At 42.5% G+C, this 23,153-nt stretch overlaps 2 protein-coding genes and 1 non-coding gene across 3 annotated transcripts in view; 2 read left to right on the top strand and 1 right to left on the bottom strand.

The window, feature by feature from the left end:
• Positions 1-73: 73 nt before the first annotated feature.
• TRMT61B (tRNA methyltransferase 61B) lies at positions 74-8,628 on the bottom strand. Its single transcript, XM_048843423.2, has 7 exons — positions 7,516-8,628; positions 6,647-6,749; positions 3,766-3,956; positions 2,311-2,402; positions 1,684-1,898; positions 402-482; positions 74-196 (listed from the first exon to the last, which is right to left on the bottom strand). Exons 1-7 carry the CDS (start codon positions 8,395-8,397, stop codon positions 129-131), a joined length of 1,632 nt encoding a protein of 543 aa, XP_048699380.2. The 5' UTR covers positions 8,398-8,628; the 3' UTR covers positions 74-128.
• Positions 8,629-13,104: 4,476 nt separating this feature from the next.
• Positions 13,105-23,153, top strand: part of WDR43 (WD repeat domain 43) — a 37,250-nt gene continuing 27,201 nt past the window's right edge. The window contains exons 1-2 of the mRNA XM_048843422.2: positions 13,105-13,367; positions 19,222-19,356. Of these exons, the coding sequence (XP_048699379.1) occupies positions 13,140-13,367; positions 19,222-19,356 (363 nt within the window). The 5' untranslated portion in view covers positions 13,105-13,139. The remainder of the gene's footprint in view (positions 13,368-19,221; positions 19,357-23,153) is intronic.
• On the top strand, positions 20,401-20,478 carry LOC125635037 (small nucleolar RNA SNORD53/SNORD92). The gene has a single exon (XR_007356133.2). It is a non-coding gene; the product is annotated as a small nucleolar RNA SNORD53/SNORD92 (small nucleolar RNA).

The raw sequence follows: 23,153 nt of genomic DNA on the forward strand, positions 1-23,153 counted from the left end.
AGATTGAATATAAAAATGTACATTCACTATAAATCAAAGTAGTAATTTAAAAAAAATTCACAAGTCTACAAAATTCAACAGCCATTTACAACATTTAATTTTATTCTGGCAAAGTACAGTAACTCAAATTAGCAGCTGCCATCTGGAGTAGTGTCTGGATATGCCACTTTATATTTCCTCATCTTGATGAGAAATGCTAGTTGGAGGGGAAAAAAAATATATATATATATATATATTGCCACAGCAACCTCAGTGTGCATTTAATAGATAACTACTATTAGTTATATCATTTCATTATGTCAATGATAAAATACTAGTTTACAAAGAGCGAGTGTTTGTGAAAAATACAATACTATTTAACAAGTCTTAGATTATAAAAAAGTTTCCCAAACATTTCTTACCTGTGTGACCAGCTTGCCAAGGGTAAGGTCTCGCAATGTAAGGCACTGAACCATATGGTTCGACATAATCGGAAAGTGATTCTGTTGAATTAAAATAAAAATATATTTATTTCCTGACGGGTAAAAAATAAATAAATTTACATACATCAGATGAGTGTTTTAGGTCTAAATACTGATTTCCCTAATATCTTGCCTTTCTCTCTTTTGTTCATCTACTCCTGTCAGGCTGCTCTGCAGCCATCCATCAGTACAGACAACCTCTTTTGCTATATTCACAAATCTATAGCTAGAATGAGCTGTACTGTCTGAATTTGCCAGAGCTGCAGCTTGCAGAAATAGTATCCTGTTTTGGTTAATGTCTGCTATACACAGTCCTAAAAACACACCATAATCAAAAAGCAGCAATAGTCGGGACATGGGACCCTAAGACAATAGTTCCTGAATTCAAGTTTAAAAAGTTTCACTGACTAGCATGCTAGAGCTGCCAATTAGAATTTATTTTTTATGTATTTAATTTGCAACTGGATTTATTAAAAGGCCATCTCGTTTACATTTATATTTACCATTAATATAGCTGCCAATCAAAATTTAGGAAAGAGCTTCCCAAAAAATATTGATTTTAGCCAGAAAAAATTAATTTGTAGGAGAAGAGGACTTGGGTGCTAAGCCTGTTCTCCACAACCCAGACTTTCAGCTTCACTACTCCTAGTACTTTTCATAGGAAGTAGTAAAAGAGCTAGGGGTGAGTAGATCAGGAAGTGTCTGAAAAACAGAAAATGGTATTTTACAGGATTAGATTTTAGCTCTCAAAAAACCCTCATGTTTATGCGATAAAAGTAACAAAAAAGTGTCTGTTTATATTTCATGCATAGAGACCGAGATTTGCAGCTTTCAGACTACAGAAAGAAGTTATACTGCAAGCCAACCACACCAATAGCAAGTCTCTGTCTGTTAAACATGGGCTAATACTTTTGCATCATGCAACAGCAATGCTTCTGGAAAGGTGTTAGAAAACCAGCAGATGCTGGTATGGACCAATGGAGCTTGCATATATCACAAGCTGATAACTTTGGCTCATAAACGTGGATGATATTTGTACTTCTGAAGTGATGTAAGGAGATTATTTGGGAGTGGGAGAGGATGGGTATGTGAAATGGTGACAGACTTCTCAATTATGTCTTGTTCAAAACAGATGTGGTGAGGGAGAATCTCTCTTCAAAGGGCGGGAAATTTACATTAGTCTCCTAGTGCAATACATATCTAATTCAGGGTAGCTCCTTACCAATATCGTCACTTTCTCCAACTACTGCTTGATCCTGAATAGGAAGTTCTTCACCTTCTTTTGGTTGAGGTTCCACTCTTAGGGCTAATCTGCCATCCTTCTGCTTAGCAGGGAGTACCAACCAATCTTTGTGAGTCACCTCAATGATCCTTTCACATAAAAGAGAGAGATTGCAGGTCCGTATTCCTTCCAACAGATCAATAACCTGTGTGATACTTTCAGAGAAATGCAAGAGAGATAGTGTTACATTTTTCTTTGAGATCCTTTTATACAACTGCTAGTCCTGGACCTGTGCACTGCACTGTGGTCTTTACTTCTTGGTGAACACAAAGCCATCAGCTTTAGTATAACCCAGAAACTGCATTGAAGAACATGGGCAATTATCTTGCAGACATTATTTAGGTAAAACTCTCCCTGACCCGAATGGGAATTTTGCCTAAGGTAAAGACTGCAGGACTTGTACTGAGTGCATCTCAAAGTATTACAGGAAAAACAAATATAGAAAACTGTTACAAAAAATAAACATTTTATATTTAAAAATCTATTATGCATAAAGACATGCTTAAAACTAGAGTTATCTGATGTCTGTATCAAACAAATTTATAAATGCCAGGTTTTAATACTTACTTGGCTAGGTATACAGCACATACACCACCCTGCTTAAGATTTGGATACACAACAGGCAAAGCAATCTGAGGGTTAAGCATATCTAAAGCTACCTATAGAAGAACAAGATAATTATTAACCAAACTGAATAGACAAAAATCAGTTTCTCTAAGTCAACAAAAGCAGAAAACAATGAATTAGTTCATGGAAAATTAATTTTATTCCAGCCTCTGAACAGATTATGCAGGCCTAAAATCCATGTGTTTAAAAATAAATAAATAAATAAAACCCTGAACTCTTAGATTTTTCAGTTTTACTGCATTCCAAATGAAGTGTTGATGAGATCTGGTAGTTTTTACTAAATGAACTATTCATATTTAACTAACATACAGTAGTCTTGGGTTAATGTCAAACCGTCCAGCAGTTAAGCTATATCATGCTGGCAAAATAAAAAAAACTAATGCCTGAAACAGATTGCATGTAATTGATTTTTGCATATCTGCTTTAAAAAATTAATATTCAAACCATATTTTGCAATGAAATAATCATACTATTAAATATTAAAATTCAGATGTTTAACTCATGAGACTTCTATCTCAGCAAACTCTCTGACAACCCCTCTTCAAGAACCTATTTAAACTTCAAATAAAGAATGAGTATGTAAGAATACCTATTTTGTGGACTAAAACTGTTATATCCAAGATTCTGAGTCAGATTATATTTTTAGGTGCTAGCCATTTTGTATCTGTGCACATAAACTTGTCAACAAAATTTCATTTGTTTAATCTAAAGATTTATGTTGAGCCAATAAGACTGATATAATAAAATACTGCATTAACTAGCTTCCCACTGTTTATGTTGGAACAATATGCATTCAAACAATTCTTGTAAAACACATCAATTTAAAAGAATAAGGATATAAAAACCAAAACTGTATTTTGTTTACATACTTTGCATGAAAATATTAAAAGTTACAGCCTTAAGACAGAGGAATTGACAATACCCTTCATTACTTCAGTTTAGACTGTAGTAACATTCAGGAGCACAGGTGATATAAAAGGGTTTTTTTTTTTTTTTTTTAAACAACACATTAAAAGTACAAATAAGTCTCCAATTTTTCTTGAACTTAATACATACAAAGCATGTGCCTAGTTCAGCAGTGGAAAAATCTATTTTCCCTCTCAACTGTGCAAATGGAGACTGACAAAGTGTGCTTTCTCCTATAAGACAGGAGTAAATGTATAGACAGATCAGTGTTTCTTTTGAGCGTGATGCACCATCAGACCTTCAAAGACACTTACTGACAATGGGATTTGTCCATCCCCACTAATGGAGGCTTGGCTGTTTCTTTATGCTTAGGCTAGATGTGGGAAATCCCTCAATGGAGAGGATAAGAAAATTGCTTTTTATTTAATCAGAAAAAAAATATCAGATGCCAATCTCTTTAAGGTAGGGAGTTTTCTACTAAAGACTTACTGCATCGAATGTTATAGATTTCATATCCTCAGCAGCTGTTAAAATATCTTTATTAATGAAATCCACGTTATCTGGCCACTCTTCTGCATGTCCTATTTCCCATGCATCACGCCAGCGCCTGTAATTCTTCTTAGCTACCGCATGGTGATCTTTTCTGATTTCATAACTTATAACACGTCCTCGAGGCCCAACTTAAAGCAAATGAAAAACACACTAAATTTACTATTTTTTTTTTCCTGATTCAAGTTAACAGGTTAAAAACATCAAAGTAAACAACAGCACGGGTTAGTCTAAAATGTCTCCCTTTCCTCACCCTAGCAAATTATATAAAAGTGTCAACTACAATTTATTTTGGTTTAAATTTAAGAGATCCTGTGCATGTAAAAAGTGCCAAATTAATATTTTGGAGGCAGAGATTTGTCTACTCTATGAACAGGTACAGCAGAGGCTGGCAGAACCATTTGTCTCAACCCTGACCTGGAGAGAGCATCTCTAGTGAAGAGAGAGGAACTCAATATCTATGGTCCTTTCGGTCTCTGATCTCTCTGCTAAAGCTGCCAACAATGGTATGAGCTCGTCTACACTGCTGCAATAAAGTTATGCACTGTATCTCTCCAGGGCAGATGCTGCAGGCACAAACTAAAAGGTTTCTAATGCACATTAATGTAGCCCTCTTCAGACAAGAGAACATTAATGAGAACTAGGAACCTTTTAGTTTATGCCCACAGCAACTGCAGGGCATAGCCTCAGTTATGCCTAACATTGGGGCAAGATTAAAGCAGTGGCCAAAGAGAGACTACAATGAAACCCAATGCACTAATTTTCACTTGTAACCCACATCAGAGTGCAAGTCTCCAGGAGTGAAACAGCAGCCTCACCCAGACACTCCGTCCTTCAGTTAACTCGCTCTGTAGCGGATACAGGAGTTCAGGAAAGATAAACATAGGCACTGGAAATGAAGGTGTGTCTAAGTCAGGGTTGGTTTTACATTCACAGTAACAGAAGCATGGCTCTCTTGCTGAAATTCACCTCTGTGCAGAAGGTCAACACAAGGTGTCTGTGGACTACTTAAGCCTTGTGCCAACATTGCACAACTTGGATCCCCTTCTCTCCCCACTCCTCTGCACAACTCTGACATCCCCTTTTCCATAGGAGCAGCAGCAATTGTGGGGGAAGGGGAACCTGGGGAGCCCATTTTCTACTACTGGAAGCAGAAGAGGGGAGGTGGGGAGTTCTAGGTTCCTTCCTCAAGTGAAGAATGGGGAGTAAAGGAGCTCCTTCTCCCAGCCTGGTGGAGCAGCCATAGAGAAGAATTTGGGAGGAATATGGGGATATTTGTAGGGAAGGGGGCAGGAAGGGCGGAAAGCATCGATGGTTCCACTCTCTGGCCGTTACCAGATATGTCACTGGACGGGAAGGTGCCCAACCTTCCCCCCCTTATGGTTCTATTCTGTCAGCGTGTCTGAGTTCCCAAAGAGCAAAGACCACTTTGAAGATGATCCCTTATTCATTGAAATTGTAGAAAAAAAACCTACATGCCCCTGGTAAATTTTGAGGCCAAAGGGAGGACAGAAAGTTGTGAGGAATGCAGACAGAAGTGGGAAGAGAGTGGAGGTCCAGAATCTGTACCTTACATCTGGGTCCAGTGTATAGGGAAGAGGTTCTACATTTCCCTCTTCCTCAGAGGAAGCTCATGGAGTTGTGAAGTAGCCCATTCAAGAAATGTTCTCAGCTGAATGAGAACACCCCATGGTGGAGATGATACAGCCTGAAACAATAGGTGTTTATTGGTCCATTCCTCTCAAAGCTTGTTCTTATCCTGCCCTCCTTATCTGGCAGCTCCTGTGGGCCTCTGTCAAGCTTGCTGGTTCTCAGCTCCTCGCCCTGGCCTCAGCATTGTAAGCACCAAGCATTCCTGTTCTCAGCTCCCCAGTACAGTCTCAGTATTGTGTACCATGCCATGCACTGACTATGCCTCACCCTGATCTCAGTGAGTTTCTGTACCCCGCATACCTGTCCTCAGTGCCTGGCGCAGACTCGGTTTATCATTTCTAATGCAGGAGAATTCATCAAGCCTATCCCAGAAAATAAATGATCTGTTCTGGCTGGGACTCTTGTGCTGGCTCTGATGCCATTCGCAACGTGGCAACTAGTTCTTCCCATATCATCCTGGCCCCACCACTGCCATTTTGGCTTCATGGTCCTGCCCTGCATGACATAGTTCGGTCAACCTAACCCCCACTGTTGATGCAGCTAGGTTGCTGGAGGAATTCTTCCATGGACCTAGCTAGTGCCTCTCGAAGAGGTAGATTAACTACATCGATGGAAAAACCCCTTCTCATCAATGCAGGAAGCATCTATGCTACAGCACCATGGCTGCAGTGCAATAGCTGTACCACTGCAGTGTAGACGTGGCCTAAGCAAGCCTTAACCTTAATAGCAGAGCTACTCCTCCCCTACGATCACGACTTCAGCGATGCCGTCTACTTACCTACACACAATCAAAGAGGAGTGAGGAAAGAGTAACCCAAGAATAGCAAGAAAGAGGCTAGAAAGGCAATACAAGGATACCAATGAAGCAATGATAAAAACATGGAGTGAAATTCAGCCCCATATAAGCATCAGCACAAGGCCTGTACACCTCATGACATCAAAATGCAGCTTAAATGGCTTATAGGCTATGTGCTGGCCCTCTGCACAGTGCTAAATTTCACTCTAGGTAAACAGTATATATAAATCTGAAAAGTCACAGCAAATCCTGAAAGTGGACATAGAGAGTGACTTCAAGTTTCTTTTATTAATGGAAAAGGAACACTTGTTATACTAGTATTATCTGTGTTCCTTCTCAAATAAACTCCTAAATTTGTTAAATCTAAATTACCTGCTCTTGATAGAAACAAGCTCATACCACCAGACCCAGTACCAGTTTCCACCACAGTGTCTCCTTGGTTGATATCCATCATCATCAGCATTGCATTAATATCCTAAGGGTTAAAAGAGAAGTAAAAAACCAATACTTTCTATACTGTATATTCAAACAGTAATATGTTGGAATACTGCTTAAATGGATGGCCTGATTTTCAGTGGTGCCGAGTACTCTTAGGTTCCATTGAAATCAATAGGAGGTGTGAGTATGTGGTGTCTCTGAAAATCACTATGCAATCGCATAAACCACCTGAAGCTCCTGCAGCTATTCAGATCAACAGAGCAAATATTAATAGGAAGAAGTAATTCACTAATACAGGAATGACAGGATTCCTTAATATATTAAAACACAAGAGGCAAATCATGATTGTGAAAGCTAAAATATCCCACTGTAAAACACTGACTTTTTAGTAGTGAGGAAGCTGTCTAAATTGTATTGCTGTTTCCCTAAACTGAAAATGCTTGTATATGCAAATTAACATCAGAAGACTCTCCCTTAGAGACTGCATCTCTAACAAGGTTTTCAATTAGGACTACCCTCACTTTTATATGTGAAGGGCTGCTTAACAGACATCCAAAACATCTCCAGAGCCTGGAACTGTACCCTAATCAAAGTTCCCTAAACCCATGGCTCATCGGACCCTTCACCACCTTAACCCAATGGCTCGGGCACCCATCTTGTAGCTGGGTGAACCGGGGGCGGTCCTGCCTTTTTAAAACCAATAATCACCACCGGCTGCTGTTTAAACCGGTTTTTAAGTTAAAATTGTTCAGTTGTGGAAACATCCATTGCAACAACTGACAACCCACGCAACCGTGACTTACCTTTGGATATGAAATAGTAGGTCCTCTCTTCATCAACAGCACAAAATCTTCTAAGGCTGGTCTCCTGATCAGGAACTGAAACCCACTAGAAGTCCTAAACATTTGGCCCGGTAGCTTGCCTATGATATCCAGGTGGCTAATAGCTCCCCAATTGCTATTCAATTTCCCGACAGCTGTCAGGTTACGCATATGTTTAAACTCCATGTAGGTTTTTCTGCGAAACTCTGCTAAGATCAAGTCCCCGACTTGGAAAGTCCCATCTTTCGCCGCCGTGTTATGGGTGTCAACAGGCGTATTGTCTTCATCCCTCTGCGGCTGTGCTGGGGGAGCCCTACGGGCAGCCGGCCGCTGGAGCGGGTGAGAGTCGCTGTTTTCACTGCCGTCCTCCTGCCTCGATTCCCCCTGGTCTGCGCGCCGTATGTCCCGGATCTCTTCCGAGAGCAACTCCTCCGGCAGCAGTCGGCTCACTCTTTCCAGGGGAGACAGGGCCCTTTCCCAAGCTCGCCTCCTCCGGCTCCTCAGCACCTGACCCGGGTCCGCCGGCGAGGCAGCCGCCGGGGGGGAGTCCGCGACCCGCGACACGGCGGCAGCGACCTGCTCTTCCGACTCGGCCCCATCTCCCTGCCGGGGCGAGCCGGAACACAGCGCTCTGACCGCCCGGGGGCGATGGGCCGAAGGCAGGGGCGGCGCACCCCCTGCCCCGGCGCGATCGCTAGCCCCACACCTGCAAGGCACAAACCCTCCCCTGCCCAGCAGCGCCCGCCTCCTCCCGCCCTGCGGCACCAGCGCGGTCTTCTCCGGGCCCGCACGCGCGGGCTGCTGCGCCCGACTCTCCCTTCCCAGCACTTGCAGGCTCAGCCGCCGCCTGGCACACTGCAGCATGGCTGCGCCCTCCGCACGGCGCCGGGGGCGCTGCACGCAAAGCTGCCGCGGCCGGGAGAGGCCCAGGCGCTGCCTGCCGGCCCAGCCTGTCCTGCTGGCTGGCCGCCCGGGGCTGGGCTCCCGCGCAGGCGGACTCGCCTTTGCCTTCCCCCTGCAGGAACCACGAGAGCCAACAGAGCGACTCACGTCTGTATTAAGCCTGCGACCGTCCGGATCCACGTGTTTGCCCACATGGCCCAGGCAGCGCCGATCGGATTGGGGTCCAGCAGCTGCTGTTCTGTTCACAGACAGCCCTGTGTTCCTTGGACTCCCTCACCCTAATAGCGTGAGCTTTTGAAAATGACCCATGAAAACCTTTAACCATGTAGGGGAAAGATTTTAAAACTGCTTTAAAATGGATACAGACTGCAAAGATGGTTCCTTCCAAGTAGGAACAAGTGGGCGACAAGGAGCGGATCACCTGAGGATTACCTGTTCTGTTCATTCCCTCTGGGGCACCTGGCATTGGCCACTGTCTGAAGACTCAGGTTTCAGAGTAGTAGCTGTGTTAGTCTGTATCCGCAAAAAGAAAAGGAGGACTTGTGGCACCTTAGAGACTAACACATTTATTTGAGCATAAGCTTTCCTGAGCTACAGCCCACTTCATTGGATGCGCATCCGATGAAGTGAGCTGTAGTTCACGAAAGCTTATGCTCAAATAAATTTGTTAGTCTCTAAGGTGCCACAAGTACTCCTTTTCTTTTTGTCTGAAGATAGGACACTGGGCTAGATGGACCTTTGGTCTGACCCAGTATGTCAGTTCTTATGTTCTTAAGTAAACGAGATTTGGAAGGATTTGAAATACAATCCCATAAACATTCCCATCTATAAAAAGGGGGAATAACTGACTCTCAAATCTGTCCTGAAGATTACAAACATTAATCAAAATCCAGTTAAAGTATTTTGATAAAAAATTGCTATATGAATGCTAAGATTATTATTTATTTTACCCTCTTATAGTTGCTGCCACACACCCCTTCCCCCCCCAAAACAAGAAAACAAAAAACATACCTTGGAAGTAACAACTAATTTGAATGAATATAGTTAAAATCTGGCTTCTTGTTCAGCCAGACAAAAACATGAAACATAACATTTTGATTTAAACAAATTATACTGTAATTTAAGTTTATTTTAGCAAAACAGTTTGGCACAAAACATAGGTAAGGCAGATATGCTGCTGCAATTTAATATTTTTCAAAAACATACAATCAAAAGAAAATTACAATATGTTGTAAATTTGAATATAACTTTGTCTAGAAGCTTGTTTTCATTTACAATGCATAATGGTGAAGAAGGAACAACTGCAAAATCACTAGGCTGGAAGTCAGGGAGTGACTACGTTTTCTGAAGATTTAAGGTTTTTGTTTATGCTGGAACATTGTCTTTATTTTTCAGAATGAATTATAAGGCCCCCATCTGCAATGAGCTCAGTGTGGATGGACCGTGGGACCACAGGGAGCTCACTGCAGGACTAGAGCCTAAAAGAGGGAAGACAATGGGAATCCACTGATGGCATGTGTCTATTTCAAAAAACAATAGCTGAAAACCTAAAACTAAGAGAAACTCGTTTAACAATCCATCCTCCCTCCTCCTCCCATCCTCTAAATCCTTCCATAAAATTAATTTCTGCTGTGTTGTTTAGAAGTCAGTTACTTCACTGAGGAAAAAAATTCAAAGCTTCATTATTTGCATCAGAATCATAAGATGTACACAGGCCCAGAGTGAATTCTTATATTGTTACTGTAAACTATTATGTACTTTCTCATCCCTTGCCATCATCCCTATGGGACACAGACCTTGAGTAAAATTTTCAAAAGCACCTATGTGACTTATGAGCCCAAGTCCTGTTTTTAAAGGCACTTTTGAAAATGTTACTGGTTGTCTTTTCTCATGTTTCTGTAAAGTGACTACCATATTTCCATTGCTGTAAATCAAACAGATAATCATGTTAATAGCTCTTGAAGATCTTCTGGCTGTGAGATATGCATGCTTTTAATGCTGAACATAAGTCATTATACATTTATACTTACAGACTATAAATATGTTTACATTCAGAACAGGTTTCTGGGCTTTTCCTGCTCCCCTCTTCTGTGGAAAACTATTTATGATAGAGACACATTAGTCATTAGCAATATTTTCATTTTTTTTCATCGTATTAATTTTCCCTAAGTTAAAGGAAGTAGACAAGAATTATTAAATGAGAGGGTATGAAAAAATTTACATTTGCAAGGAAGTACTTCTCTTATGCTTCTTCTGACTGTATGTGCCACAAGGGGAATATAGAAGATATGTAATGGGTACAGTATAGAAAGGACTATGTATATATTTAATATGCATCCTGAAAATCTGGTGATGCATCTGAAATGTACTTCTAAAAAATAATTATTTACAGTGTACTGAATTATGATAATCATAAATGAAAATTAATCAGGTTTACATTTGGAAAGCTTAACTGTACGAGCGAAGTGCTCCTAGTGTGTTTTCAGCTTGAATCAGCAGCATTGTACTTTTGCAAGCATAGTTTATTCTAGCACCACCACTATGCATTCCCCCCACCCCCTCCAAAACAACACCAGGTGAAATAAATTAGACTAGCAAAAGCATAGTTTTACAGTTATAACTGTGTCTACATTAGGAGGCTTCTGCCAGCACAGCTATGTTGGTCAGGAATCACACCTTTTCACACCCCTGTTTATATGTAGACCTGGCCTGATACAACAATTTGCAATGCACTGCCCTAATAATCAGGGGAAATAAGCTAATTATAGAAATTACAGAAGAAAAATCACTCAAATCATCTAGTCTGCCTCCCTGTAAGTAAAGGATTGATCTCTAGATTACACTTTCTAGTGCTTTTTCCATTCTTGCTTAAAATATCTTAACCACCGGGACTTCCACCACTACCCATGGGAAACTACGTTGCATTTTAATAGACCCCACTGCCCAAGACTTTTTTTCTGATATCCAGGCTGTACTTTCTATTTCCTATCACTCCCACAGGATAATGGAGCAGCTAATACAGAACTCAATTAATGCAGGAGAGTAATATAATTAATGCCAATCTACATGGGTTTATGGAAAACAGATCCTGTCAAACTAACTTGGTATCTTTTTTTGATAAGATTACAAGTTTGCTGTTGATGTAATATACTTAGACTTCTGTACCTTCCCCAGACCTGAAGCTCGAAAGCTTTGTACCTTCCACCAACATAAGTTGATCCAAAATAAAAGACTTTGTCTCTCTCAACTTCTGTAAGGCATTTGACTTAGTACTGCATGACATTTTGATTAAAAAACTAGAACAATATAAAATTAGCATGGCACACATTAAATGGATTAAAAAATGGCAGATTGGTCTCAAAATGTAATTAAAAACAGGGAAACATCATAGACAGGTGTGTTTCTAGTGGGCTCCCACAGGGACCAGTTCTTTGCCTTATGCTATTTAACATTTTTACTAATGACCTGAACGAAAACATAAAAACATCACCGAAAGTTTGGTGATGACACAAAAGTTGGGGGAGTGTTAAATAACGAAGAGGACAGGTCACTGGATTGTTTGGTAAGCTATGTGCAAGAAAACAATATGTGTTTTGATTTAACTAAATGGGAATGTATATGTCTAGGAACAAATATTTAATACTTGGCTCAAGATTGGATGTTTTTCTAAAAGCTCCGCTCTAAGAATTACTTTGGAGACTTTCTATGGCCTGTGTTACACAAGAAGTCGCACTAGATCAGGGATTGGCAACCTTTGGCATGTGGCCCACCAGGAAAAGCCCCAAGTGTGCTGCCAGGCCAGCCGGTTTGTTTACCTGCAGCATCTGCAGTTTTGGCTAATCACAGGTCCCACTGGCTGCGGTTCACCGCTCCAGGCCGATGGGGGCTGCGGGAAGCGGTGCGGGTCGAGGGATGTGCTGGCTGCCCTTCCCACAGCCCCCATTGGCCTGGGATGCCAGTGGGAGCCACGATCGGCCAAACAAACTGGCCTGGCCCGCCAGGGGCTTTCTCTGGTGGGCCGCATGCCAAAGGCTGCCGATCCCTGCACTAGATGATCACACGGATACCTTCTGGCCTTGGAATCTATGAATCCTTTGATCAGTTCTGGCAGAGAGAAAGCAGATGTTTCTGCAGTATTTACTCGTTCCCAGTATCTAACAACGAGATGAATCTTAATAAAATTAATATGCAACAACGATGTCCCAGGCATTGCTTGGTACAGTCACATTATATCCTACATTTGACAGGCCTGCAAAATTAGAAGCCTTAAAAAACCTTTTTAAAAAAAGCTTGTTATACATCTCTTGACACCCCCCCCCAAAAAAAACAAAAACAAAAACCCAGCACACAGAAAGTATCTCCCCAAGCTGTCACATATTCAGCCCCCAGGACACCATCTTTCACCCTTGATACTCTCATAACCCTCCCCCCACCAGCCTCAAAATACTATTTGAACACACATCACACCCCCTCTCCTGCCACACTCAGCCTCCCCCGCAACACTCCCTCTCCTGCCACGCTCACCTCCCGCCCCCAGACTCCCTCTCCTCCTGCACTCAGCCCTCCCCACCCCACCGCGCGCCGTGCAGCGGAGGGGAGGAGCGGCGCAGGGGGAGCCCGTCCCCGGCCAGTGCGCCTGCGCGGGGCGGAAACACGTGGCCGCGGCGCCGCTGGCCTGGAGCAGAGGCCGGGCCCAGAGCGCCATGGCGGCGGCCGGAGCAGCGTGTGGCGGGGACGCCCCGCGGGCCCCCTGCGCCTTCTCCCCGCGCGGCCGCCGCTCCCTGGCGCTGTGCGGCCCCGACGGGCGCCTGCGAGTGTGGGACACACCGAGCAGCCGCCTGCAGCACGAGTACGTGCCCTCCGCCCACCTCAGCGCCTCCTGCACCTGCCTGGCCTGGGCCCCACCGGGGGGCCGCCAGCCCCCGAGCAAGGTACCGGGGCGGGAGGGAACGTGGGGCCGCGCCGGGCCGGGCCGGGCCGGGGGGGCCGCCGCCCGCACCGCATGGCCCGCTCGCCCAGTGCGGGGCCGGGCCTGCGCCGCCCCGGCACCATGTGGCTTCCCCGGGAGAGCAGCCAGCAGGCCCCGAGTGCGGGGGGGAGGAGGAGCCCCCCCTACAGCCGGGAACAGCCCCCGTGTGACGGGGACGCGGTCACAGCCCCCTCCCCCCATTTCCTGCAGGCCTCCCGCCTCCTGCCCGCAGCACCCTGCCGGGCAGCGCGACGGCAGACGGGCCCCCGGCAGCGCACGTGGGGCACCCACCCCGCTCGGGCCGAGGCTAGGGGTGGTGGGGCCGACAGCGTCCCCTTCCGGTGGACCGCTCCAGCGAGGGGGGCTAGTGCGGGCAAGCCCGTGGGGGAAGGGAAGAATTACTGATGAGCCTAGTCCTAGGCTTGCGGGTGGGGAAAGCATGGGATGGGGGAATCTTACCTCCCATCGTGTGTGCACCTAGTGGTGAGGTAGTCCTTGGGTGGCCCAAGCTGGTGTTGTGTGTCCTCTTTACACAGAGTTTACAGTCGCTATGTGTATGGTGCTTTGTCTGTGCCTGTGGGTACTTTATATATGCCACAATAACACCTGTGGTGTCTTTCAGTAGCGAGCCAATAAGCACTTTAGAGGTGTTATTGCACTAAAAGAAAAGGAGGACTTGTGGCACCTTAGAGACTAACCAATTTATTTGAGCATAAGCTTTCGTGAGCTACAGCTCACTTCATCGGAAAGCTTATGCTCAAATAAATTGGTTAGTCTCTAAGGTGCCACAAGTACTCCTTTTCTTTTTGCGAATACAGACTAACATGGCTGCTACTCTGAAACGTGTCATTATTGCACTAAGACTTCCAGCCCCTTTGTGATGTAGGTAAGCATTTTCTACTTTTACAGGTTGGGGAAACTGATGAAGGGAGTATGTGTCTTGCCCAAGGTCACCCAGTGTCCAAAGCTAGGAAAAGAACTCAGGAACAATGATTTATTGTATCTGCGGGACACTTTTGACATATACCTAGTACAGACCCATTTATCCAAAATGCTTGTGTAATCAGAAATATCTGATCCAGATAATTGGGGGTGGAGGGAAGCATTTGGGTAAGCCATTCTCATCTGTGGCTGTGACAGAATGATTTGGCTGACAGGTAGTTCTTCTGAAATAGGTTTGTATTAGCCAAGTAAATTAATTTGGACTGTGTGTATGTGTAATAGCTGTAAGTATGCCTTGCTCAAAGAATGAATCATATTTGCAACATGCTGTCCTTCGTATCCGCTCTATTGGTAAGATACTCTTAAGGAAAGAGTAATGGCATTAGGAATTCATACACTATTAATTTATGTAGAATTCAGTCTTTCCTTTTCGGATAATATCTGCCTCACCATTTTTGCTCTTTGCAAGTCGTTTGTGGAGGGAAATTTTTCCAGGATTCAGGAATGCTTTAAATAGGTATGAGTAACATTCAGTGATTTCACTCAGAGCAGTCATTCTGGAACTTGGAAATTCCAGTGTTGAATTTCAGAGCATTTGTCTATTTTTTACAGTTCATTACCAAACCAAAGGTGTGATCAGAATTCAAACAACAAGGCACTAGCTCAGTTAGGGCCTATCTATACTGAGATTTGAAGGCACCACCTCAGCCATTTTTTTTTTTTAAAGGATAAAAACAGTATTTGAACCTTGTTCTTGTTCAGAAAGTACAGTTTCCCCTGGCTAGTAGTATAGACAGGGCGTAACAATATTATAGTGTGTATTTCTATAACATCTGTATAAGGATTTCAAAGTGCTTTACATACTTGTTTAATTTATTCTGAGAGTGCTCCTGAGTATTATCCCATGTTACTGCTTGGGAAATCGGAGAGATTGTGAATTGCCCAAGGACACAGGATTTCTGTGGCAGAGAGAAGTAGTTCAGATCTCCTAACTTATTGTCCTGTACTTTAATTTGCTCAATTATAACACACTTTTGAAAACCATATTTATAATTTGGTATCTGTGCTGACTGAAGAAACTGCAGGGCTCTCTCACCTAGTATATTGTATGTTGGGACACCATTTCGTAGCACAGATTTGGTTTTGCCTGTGTGGATGGACCCAAAGTATGTTATAACCTGTAATATAGCTTTCAAACATTGTTATAACATGGTGTCCTGGCATGATACAATGTGTACATGAGCTTCTTAAGCAGCTTTCTAGCAAGATCTGTGAGGAACTTTGTCGAACACTGGGTCACATCTTAGTGCTAATTATCTCTTAACATGTTAAACTCTGAGCATTACTTAGATTTCAGCATGTTCTCTTGTGGAATTGGTAACTTTTCATATCTTGCAGTATTTATTCTGTGTAGCTTTGCAACTTGTTGGTTTGGCTCAGATTGAATGAGCAGGGAAATAAAAAAAAGCTTAAAGCTCTGGTAGGTGAACCAACTAAAGGATGCTTGTAACATAAGTTTTGGTTTTTTTGCACTGGAAAGCTTGCTGTTTTCTGCTCATGTGTCATATGCTTTAAGAACAATCATATGCCCAACTTGATTATCACACGCATTGTAAGGAGAGTGATCACTTTAGATAAGCTATTACCAGCAGGAGAGTGGGGTGGGAGGAGGTATTGTTTCATGGTCTCTGTGTATATAATGTCTTCTGCAGTTTCCACAGTATGCATCCGATGAAGTGAGCTGTAGCTCACGACAGCTTATGTTCAAATAAATTGGTTAGTCTCTAAGGTGCCACAAGTACTCCTTTTCCATATGCCAGTAGATGCCTCTAGGTGGTGTTTGGCCAGGTTCCACTTACACAAAGGCAGAGTATGTTCTGGACTCTTGCCACTTCAATGATGACCACACGTTTTTTGGCCAGTATGGGGATGAGTTATAGAAATTGGTAGGATCTTGAACTCTAATCCTGGGAATTCCTAGCTCTGTGATAGCTGCTTGGAGCACACATCTCCCTAATCTCTGTATATGTGCTTGTAGTGTGGGAGGTATTTTAGCTTTTGTTATGGTGTTTTTTTTGTTATGGTGACCAGCACTATTTTCTTAAAGTGCTGGTCAGTAGAAAGTCTCCCTGAAACAGACCCTTATAAAAATCTACTTTTTATGTGAAAAGAAAAGGAGTACTTGTGGCACCTTAGAGACTAACCAATTTATTTGAGCATGAGCTTTCGTGAGCTACAGCTCACTTCAGATGAAGTGAGCTGTAGCTCACGAAAGCTCATGCTCAAATAAATTGGTTAGTCTCTAAGGTGCCACAAGTACTCCTTTTCTTTTTGCGAATACAGACTAACACGGCTGTTCCTCTGAAACCTACTTTTTATGTGAGGATATTAGGGAAAAGCATGCCCTCTTAAAAGAAACAAATCAAATTATTTTACCATAACTGCTTTAATTAAAATACTAATATTCCTCAGTCAAAATCATAAATTAATTCTAAATATTTCTTCAATCCCTAGCATCTGAAAAAACAGTAAGGCACTCGTACGTGGCAGGATCAAGTTCTGTGTCTTGCACGTGAAAGCCTAGATGTTGTCTGGTATCTTAAGTCCCTGATTCTGCAGTGAGCTCCGTGTTGGGTTGCAGTGAAGTTAATAAGAGATATTGCCATGTGGTGATCATTGCAGGACCAGGACCTAAGACTGGTTTGTATTTTAGTTCTATGGATTTTTTTTGGAAGGGTGTGAGTGAGGCACTTTCTAGATCAATATCTAATTCTCATGTTTGTATAGCACCTTTTATTCCAAAGTCGCCATACCCAAATGCCCTCATTAGCCAGGCTTTTGGGAGCATTTCAGGAAAGATATAAGGTAACTTAAAAACAAGTTCCCTTTGGAGAATCTCTGCTACTACCTGGCTTGCTCATTCTGTGACATCAGAAATGCTATGAGTTGGATGGACTTCGGTAAGACTTGCTTGTATTTGTAATGTGGTCTGGAATGGTGGGGGAGGGGGGAAGAGGTGATGGGAGGGAGGATAGATTAGTAGGTGCTTCTGTGCTGATGGCTGGTTGCTTGCTATTTCAAGGGGAAAGGGTTTTCAGCACCCATCTGTGTTTAACTGGTTTCATTTTTCCTTTGCAGTTCATCTTTAGTATGAAAGAGTATTAGTAAATGCAGATAGTGTTTAGGGTCTTCTGGTACTATCTGGGCATCCAGTGCGAACATAGGCCTGATCTTCACTGACCAAAGAACTGTGTTTAAACACAGCTTTAATGTGACTGTCTCCAAACAAGTTTAGTTAGTTGGTTTAATGTTCAGACCTAGTATTGATCATGACTTTAAACCTAGATTAACATGCATTAGACCTAGTTTGAAATGTTTAGTTCCAGGTATGAACGTGCTTTGGGAGGTGTGTTATAGTTTTTGCTGCACTCATGTTTTTGATGCATTTTTTTTAAAAACTCTTCCTTTGTCTCTGAAAATGAAGCCTGAAAGTATGTTCCTGACAAGCAAAGACCTCAGCTTTCTACTTAGGTTTGGCTTTATTTGAAAGCTTTTGGAATGGAGTTAGATATTTTTTAAACTGGCATAGAGTTAACTTCAGCTAAAATTATTCTATTTTTGCTTGCCAAATATCCTACATTTAGCCCTGCATCAAAAGTTTTTAAAGTACTGTATCTTCAAGGATCCAAAGTCTGTCTCTCTCTCTCTTTTTTTTTTTTTGGGGGTTGCATTGTTTAAAATTCAAAACTTAAATGTGTAAGCTTCCAGATGCCCTGCGGCTCTCATATCTTCGGGCTTGGGCACAAACTAATTACATGCTGCATGTCACCTATTGTAATGTAAGATACACACCTATGTAGGTGGAGCAGCAAGGCTGTCACAGAGTTGGCTGCTCTTCTTTTAAGCCCACAAGGAGTCCTTTTTGCGCTTCCTGGCAGTGCATTAGTGCAGATACCCTGTTCTGTAGAGGAAACATCATTTTGTGTCTGTGGATAGAAAGTTTTTAAAAATGAAATCTGAGATGACCGAGTGTCTACATAAGGTACAACAAACTCGGCAGAAAAATGTTTTCCTTTTGCTTGCGGTTGGGGCTGCTTTGTTCTTCTGAAGCCCTTAAAGAGGTGAGTATGAACACAGTCTGACATTAAACCCTTGTGAGCAGAAGTGTGGTGGTGGTGGCGGCCTTTCCTCCTCTGTTCTTTATGGTTTGGCATCCTGAAAAACTGATTTCATTTACCTAACCTGGCCATCCCACCACACTTCTGGCCAAAGAGGACAGGCTGAAACTGTGTAGAGATTGTCAGTGGCTCTCAAACTGAGAGCGCAAGGATTAAAGAATGGTCTGAGCGTGGGAGCCAGGAACTATGAGATATAATGCCTGTTCGGATACTGTGTTCCTTTGTGGCCTTGGGCAAATCACTGTGTTGTCCTAATTTTCCCCAACTGTAAAGTGGGAATAGCACTTTCCTCTCAGGAGAGTTGAAGATTTATTTAATGTTTGTAAAGTGCTTTTAAAAATGAAAAGTACTATAGAAATGCTAAATTCTGTTATGGTTTTGATCTTCCCCTTTGGGGATGAAGCATACTCCGTGTTCTACCTTTCAGCCTGGCTCTGGGAATAAAGCAAAGACTAGAAAATGACCTTGGGGTTTTCTTCATGGAGCAACACACTATCTTTGGGTTTGTCTACACTAAGATTTGTAACCCTTTTAGTTGACATATTAAAACATGATCGTGTCCTGTCTACACTAGAATTTACACACATTTGTTCCCAATTGTGTTTGAACTCTAGGGTTACGGAACCCTTATTTGGGGAAGCTGACCAGACTAACTTGTTACCTTTTTTTTTAACCCCGCTCCCAATCTCTTTTCAGGAGGGTCCTCAGAGGAAAAAAAGGAAATCTGAAGCTGCAGAAGCTGGTGAACAGTTTGACCTGTTGGCTATTGGTACAGCGGTTGGCAGTATTTTATTATACAGCACAGTTAAAGGAGAATTACAGAGCAAACTAGTAAGCATCACATCAATCTTTCTGCATATTTGTAAGGTCATATCTGTTGCTCAAAGGGGTGGGCTAAGCTAGTTTAACAAAGTTTTAAATTCTGCATGGTTATGTAGTTACACATATGAATGGGCATGTAGTATCCACAAGAATGTCAGAATGACTCTACTTCTAGTGTTGCTAGTATGTATAGGCTGAGGAATTACTTTTTCTAGGCTAGCGCAACATCATACGATTACATGTACATTTGTAATTCTTGAGTTCCTTTTAACTCAAGAGAATAGTAAGGATTTAGACACCATGAAATTCGTCTTGGGTGTATTGCGTCTTCAACAATTAGACAATATTCTGTGTCTGAGAATTAAAAAAAAATTGCTTTGGCTAGCATGGAGATGCTACTTGTACTGGCATGTTGGCTTTTGTATAAAAGCGTGAATCACAGACTTAGCTTTCCATATAAAGTCTTATGTGAGTCCTTATATTCTCAGCATATGGTTTTCCCAAACCCATCAAGTGATGGTTCCATCCTGCTGTCATTTTTCCTTCTTATTAACATCACCTCTTCTCTTCCTTTTCATTTAGCCTTGATTTGTAACAAAAGAAAGGAATATAATGGTTGATATCAGTGTTAATATTTTGGAATAGACATACAAGACTGATTTCCTGCTCCTGGTTCTAGACTATTAGTCATGTGGCATTGATGCACTGTGTGTATGTATTACATATGGGAAAGCATCTGTGTGCCTTGTTAAGTTGGGTACTGGTTTAACAACATTAGCTTAAAATTGATATGGTGAATGCTGAAACTTTGCTGGTGGCATGTCTTTATTTTAGCCACAAAGTTCATGTTTTTTGATGGGTCCACAGAAATGTTCACCATTTTTCTTTTGTTAGTAACAGAATAGTGGCTTGTATTTGGGGTGTCATTATTTTAAAAAAAAGATATTTAGAGTTGCAAGAACATTCCTCACTCTTTCATAACTGAAAAGTTATTTTTGGTTTTGAAATATATCAAATTAAAAATTTTCTCTGCCCATATTTAAGCATAATGTCTTGCTGTGATGATACTTACTTGGTTTCGCTCACTGCTGACTTGCAGTGAAGACATTTTCCTCTTGGCTGTCTGAGCAGGCTGGTGCTGAATTAAATAGTAAAATTCGGTAAATTTACAAGAAACTCAAATTATGACTACAAGTGGATTAGCGATGCTCTTACAAAACTGCTTTAATCTTTTGGAAGAAGATCCAATAACTTTTCTAGGCATGTGTTTCATCCCCTCATTCTGGTTAGAACAGTCTTAGTTAGATGCTGTTGTTGCTCCTTTGGTAGCCACTTGAGTTCTAATACGAGGTCTCAGATTAAGTATAATCCAGTGCATTTTTTCCCCACACTGATAAACTCCCATGTTTGGGACACATGATGCCAGGATTATTCAATGACTTGACTAATGAGCCCTGTGATGGGATCTCTGGGGTGCAGCCTGGGACTGTGGGACCACTGTGCCCCGTGAGCTCTCTCCAGCCTGGGCTGCCTCTCACAGTGCCTTGCTAGTGACCAGCAGCAAACACCTCCAGTTGCTGTTATCGTTCAGCACAACAGCATGTGGAGCCCCACACCCAGCTATATTGCATGAATGCTCCCAGAGCCACTCACGAATCACACAGAGAAAGGCACCAGAGCCAAATTCCCTCAGCTCCCAGCACTGCATCTTAGGAATATACCGTCTTGCACTGCTCAAGATGAGCAGTGCAAATTTATTAATCGGTTCACTACTTCATGGGGTGACAGTGGACGAGAAGCTGGATATGAGTCAGCAGTGTGCCCTTGTTGCCAAGAAGGCCAATGGCATTTTGGGATGTATAAGTAGGGGCATAGCGAGCAGATGGAGGGACGTGATCGTCCCCCTCTATTCGACATTGGTGAGGCCTCATCTGGAGTACTGTGTCCAGTTTTGGGCCCCACACTACAAGAAGGATGTGGATAAATTGGAGAGAGTCCAGCGAAGGGCAACAAAAATGATTAGGGGTCTGGAACACGTAACTTATGAGGAGAGGCTGAGGGAACTGGGATTGTTTAGTCTGCAGAAGAGAAGAATGAGGGGGGATTTGATAGCTGCTTTCAACTACCTGAGAGGTGGTTCCAGAGAGGATGGTTCTAGACTATTCTCAGTGGTAGAAGAGGACAGGACAAGGAGTAATGGTCTCAAGTTGCAGTGGGGGGAGGTTTAGGTTGGATATTAGGAAAAACTTTTTCACTAGGAGGATGGTGAAACACTGGAATGCGTTACCTAGGGAGGTGGTAGAATCTCTTTCCTTAGAAGTTTTTAAGGTCAGGCTTGACAAAGCCCTGGCTGAGATGATTTAATTGGGATTGGTCCTGCTTTGAGCAGGGGGTTGGACTAGATGACCTCCTGAGGTCCCTTCCAACCCTGATATTCTATGATTCATCAATGGAATGTGCATTTGCAAAACCTGAGCAGATTTGCCACACACTTTATACAAACTCATTGGTAAAGATAAACAGTAAAACAGATTTATTGACTATAAAAGATTGATTTTAAGTCATAGGCAAAAAATTAGATTTAGTTACCAAAAGAAATAAAATATAAACACACAGTCTAAATTCTCACCCCTATTAGACTGAGCAACAGCTAGACTAAGTAGTTTTTCTCACCCCCACTGGATATTGCAGTTCATAGTACACAGATTTCACCCTTGAAATCTGGGCAAGTCCTCTCAGTTGGAGTCTTCAGAGTGTCCTTGTTGCTTGCAGCATGGTTGGGTGAAGGAGAAAGGGGCCACATGCTGGGCCTGGGTCTGTTTTATACCCTGAGTCCTATGAGCCTGAGTCTCCAGGCAAGGGTCTGAGCAATTCCCCTGGTGTGGCCTCATGCAGGTGAGTCATTGCATTGTAGCTCCCTTGCTGGACAATGGTTGTTGATGGGTTGATTGACTCCTGCCCGGGTGTTGACTACTTTCCTTGCTGTTGTCTCTGGGGAGCTAATATCTGGCTGATTTCCCAACTTACATTCTCTTACATATGAAGTTATGAGAATTGTGTTGTATGGTTGTCACTGAAGCAACCAGGTTTCAGTGACAACCATACCATACAATTCTCATAATTTCATATGCATTAATGATATACATATATGGATAGAGAAATTACTTTCAACTGATCATAACCTTACAATACATGCTTTATATGTAAGATCACAATTATATAAAAATGAATATGGGGGGGTTACAGGACGCTCTCCTAAGGTATAGAATGTCACAACCCCAACCTTCTCTAAAATCTCAGAGCTGGAAACCCTTCTGCTAGTGCCTCTGGTTTTCATCCTCCTGCCTTTTCTCTTTCTTTTCTGCCTCTGATCAAAAAACTCCTTGTGTAGAGTATCAGATTTAGCTGCCTTTAAAGATTACATTGTGACAGTCCCCATTTTCTTCCTTGTTTGGTCTAGACTCTATTTAATGTTGAGATATTCATTAGAGTGTTTAGTTATGCCCATCCAGTTGTTTTCTAGGCCTGTGAGCTTGCAGCCATTTTGATCACTTGACGGACAAGAGAGGTGGCTGATGTTTCTTGCTGAGTCCTTGGGTCGGGTCGGGTCTGGTCTGGTGATGGCTCCTTCTGAAGTGCTCAATACAAGGAAATGGCACTTATTTAGCAGCTTGTTTGGACAGGCAGGCTCTGAGGTGTCCATCTGAGAGATATCTGTATGGTCAGGGAAGCAGGCAAGCAAGATGCATAGTTTATTCAGAAGGCTGTTTGGGCTGTATTTATGTTGATGTGATGAGGAGGGGGAT

The sequence above is a fragment of the Caretta caretta genome, chromosome 3, assembly GCF_965140235.1.
Source record: "Caretta caretta isolate rCarCar2 chromosome 3, rCarCar1.hap1, whole genome shotgun sequence".
Lineage (NCBI taxonomy): Eukaryota > Metazoa > Chordata > Testudines > Cheloniidae > Caretta > Caretta caretta.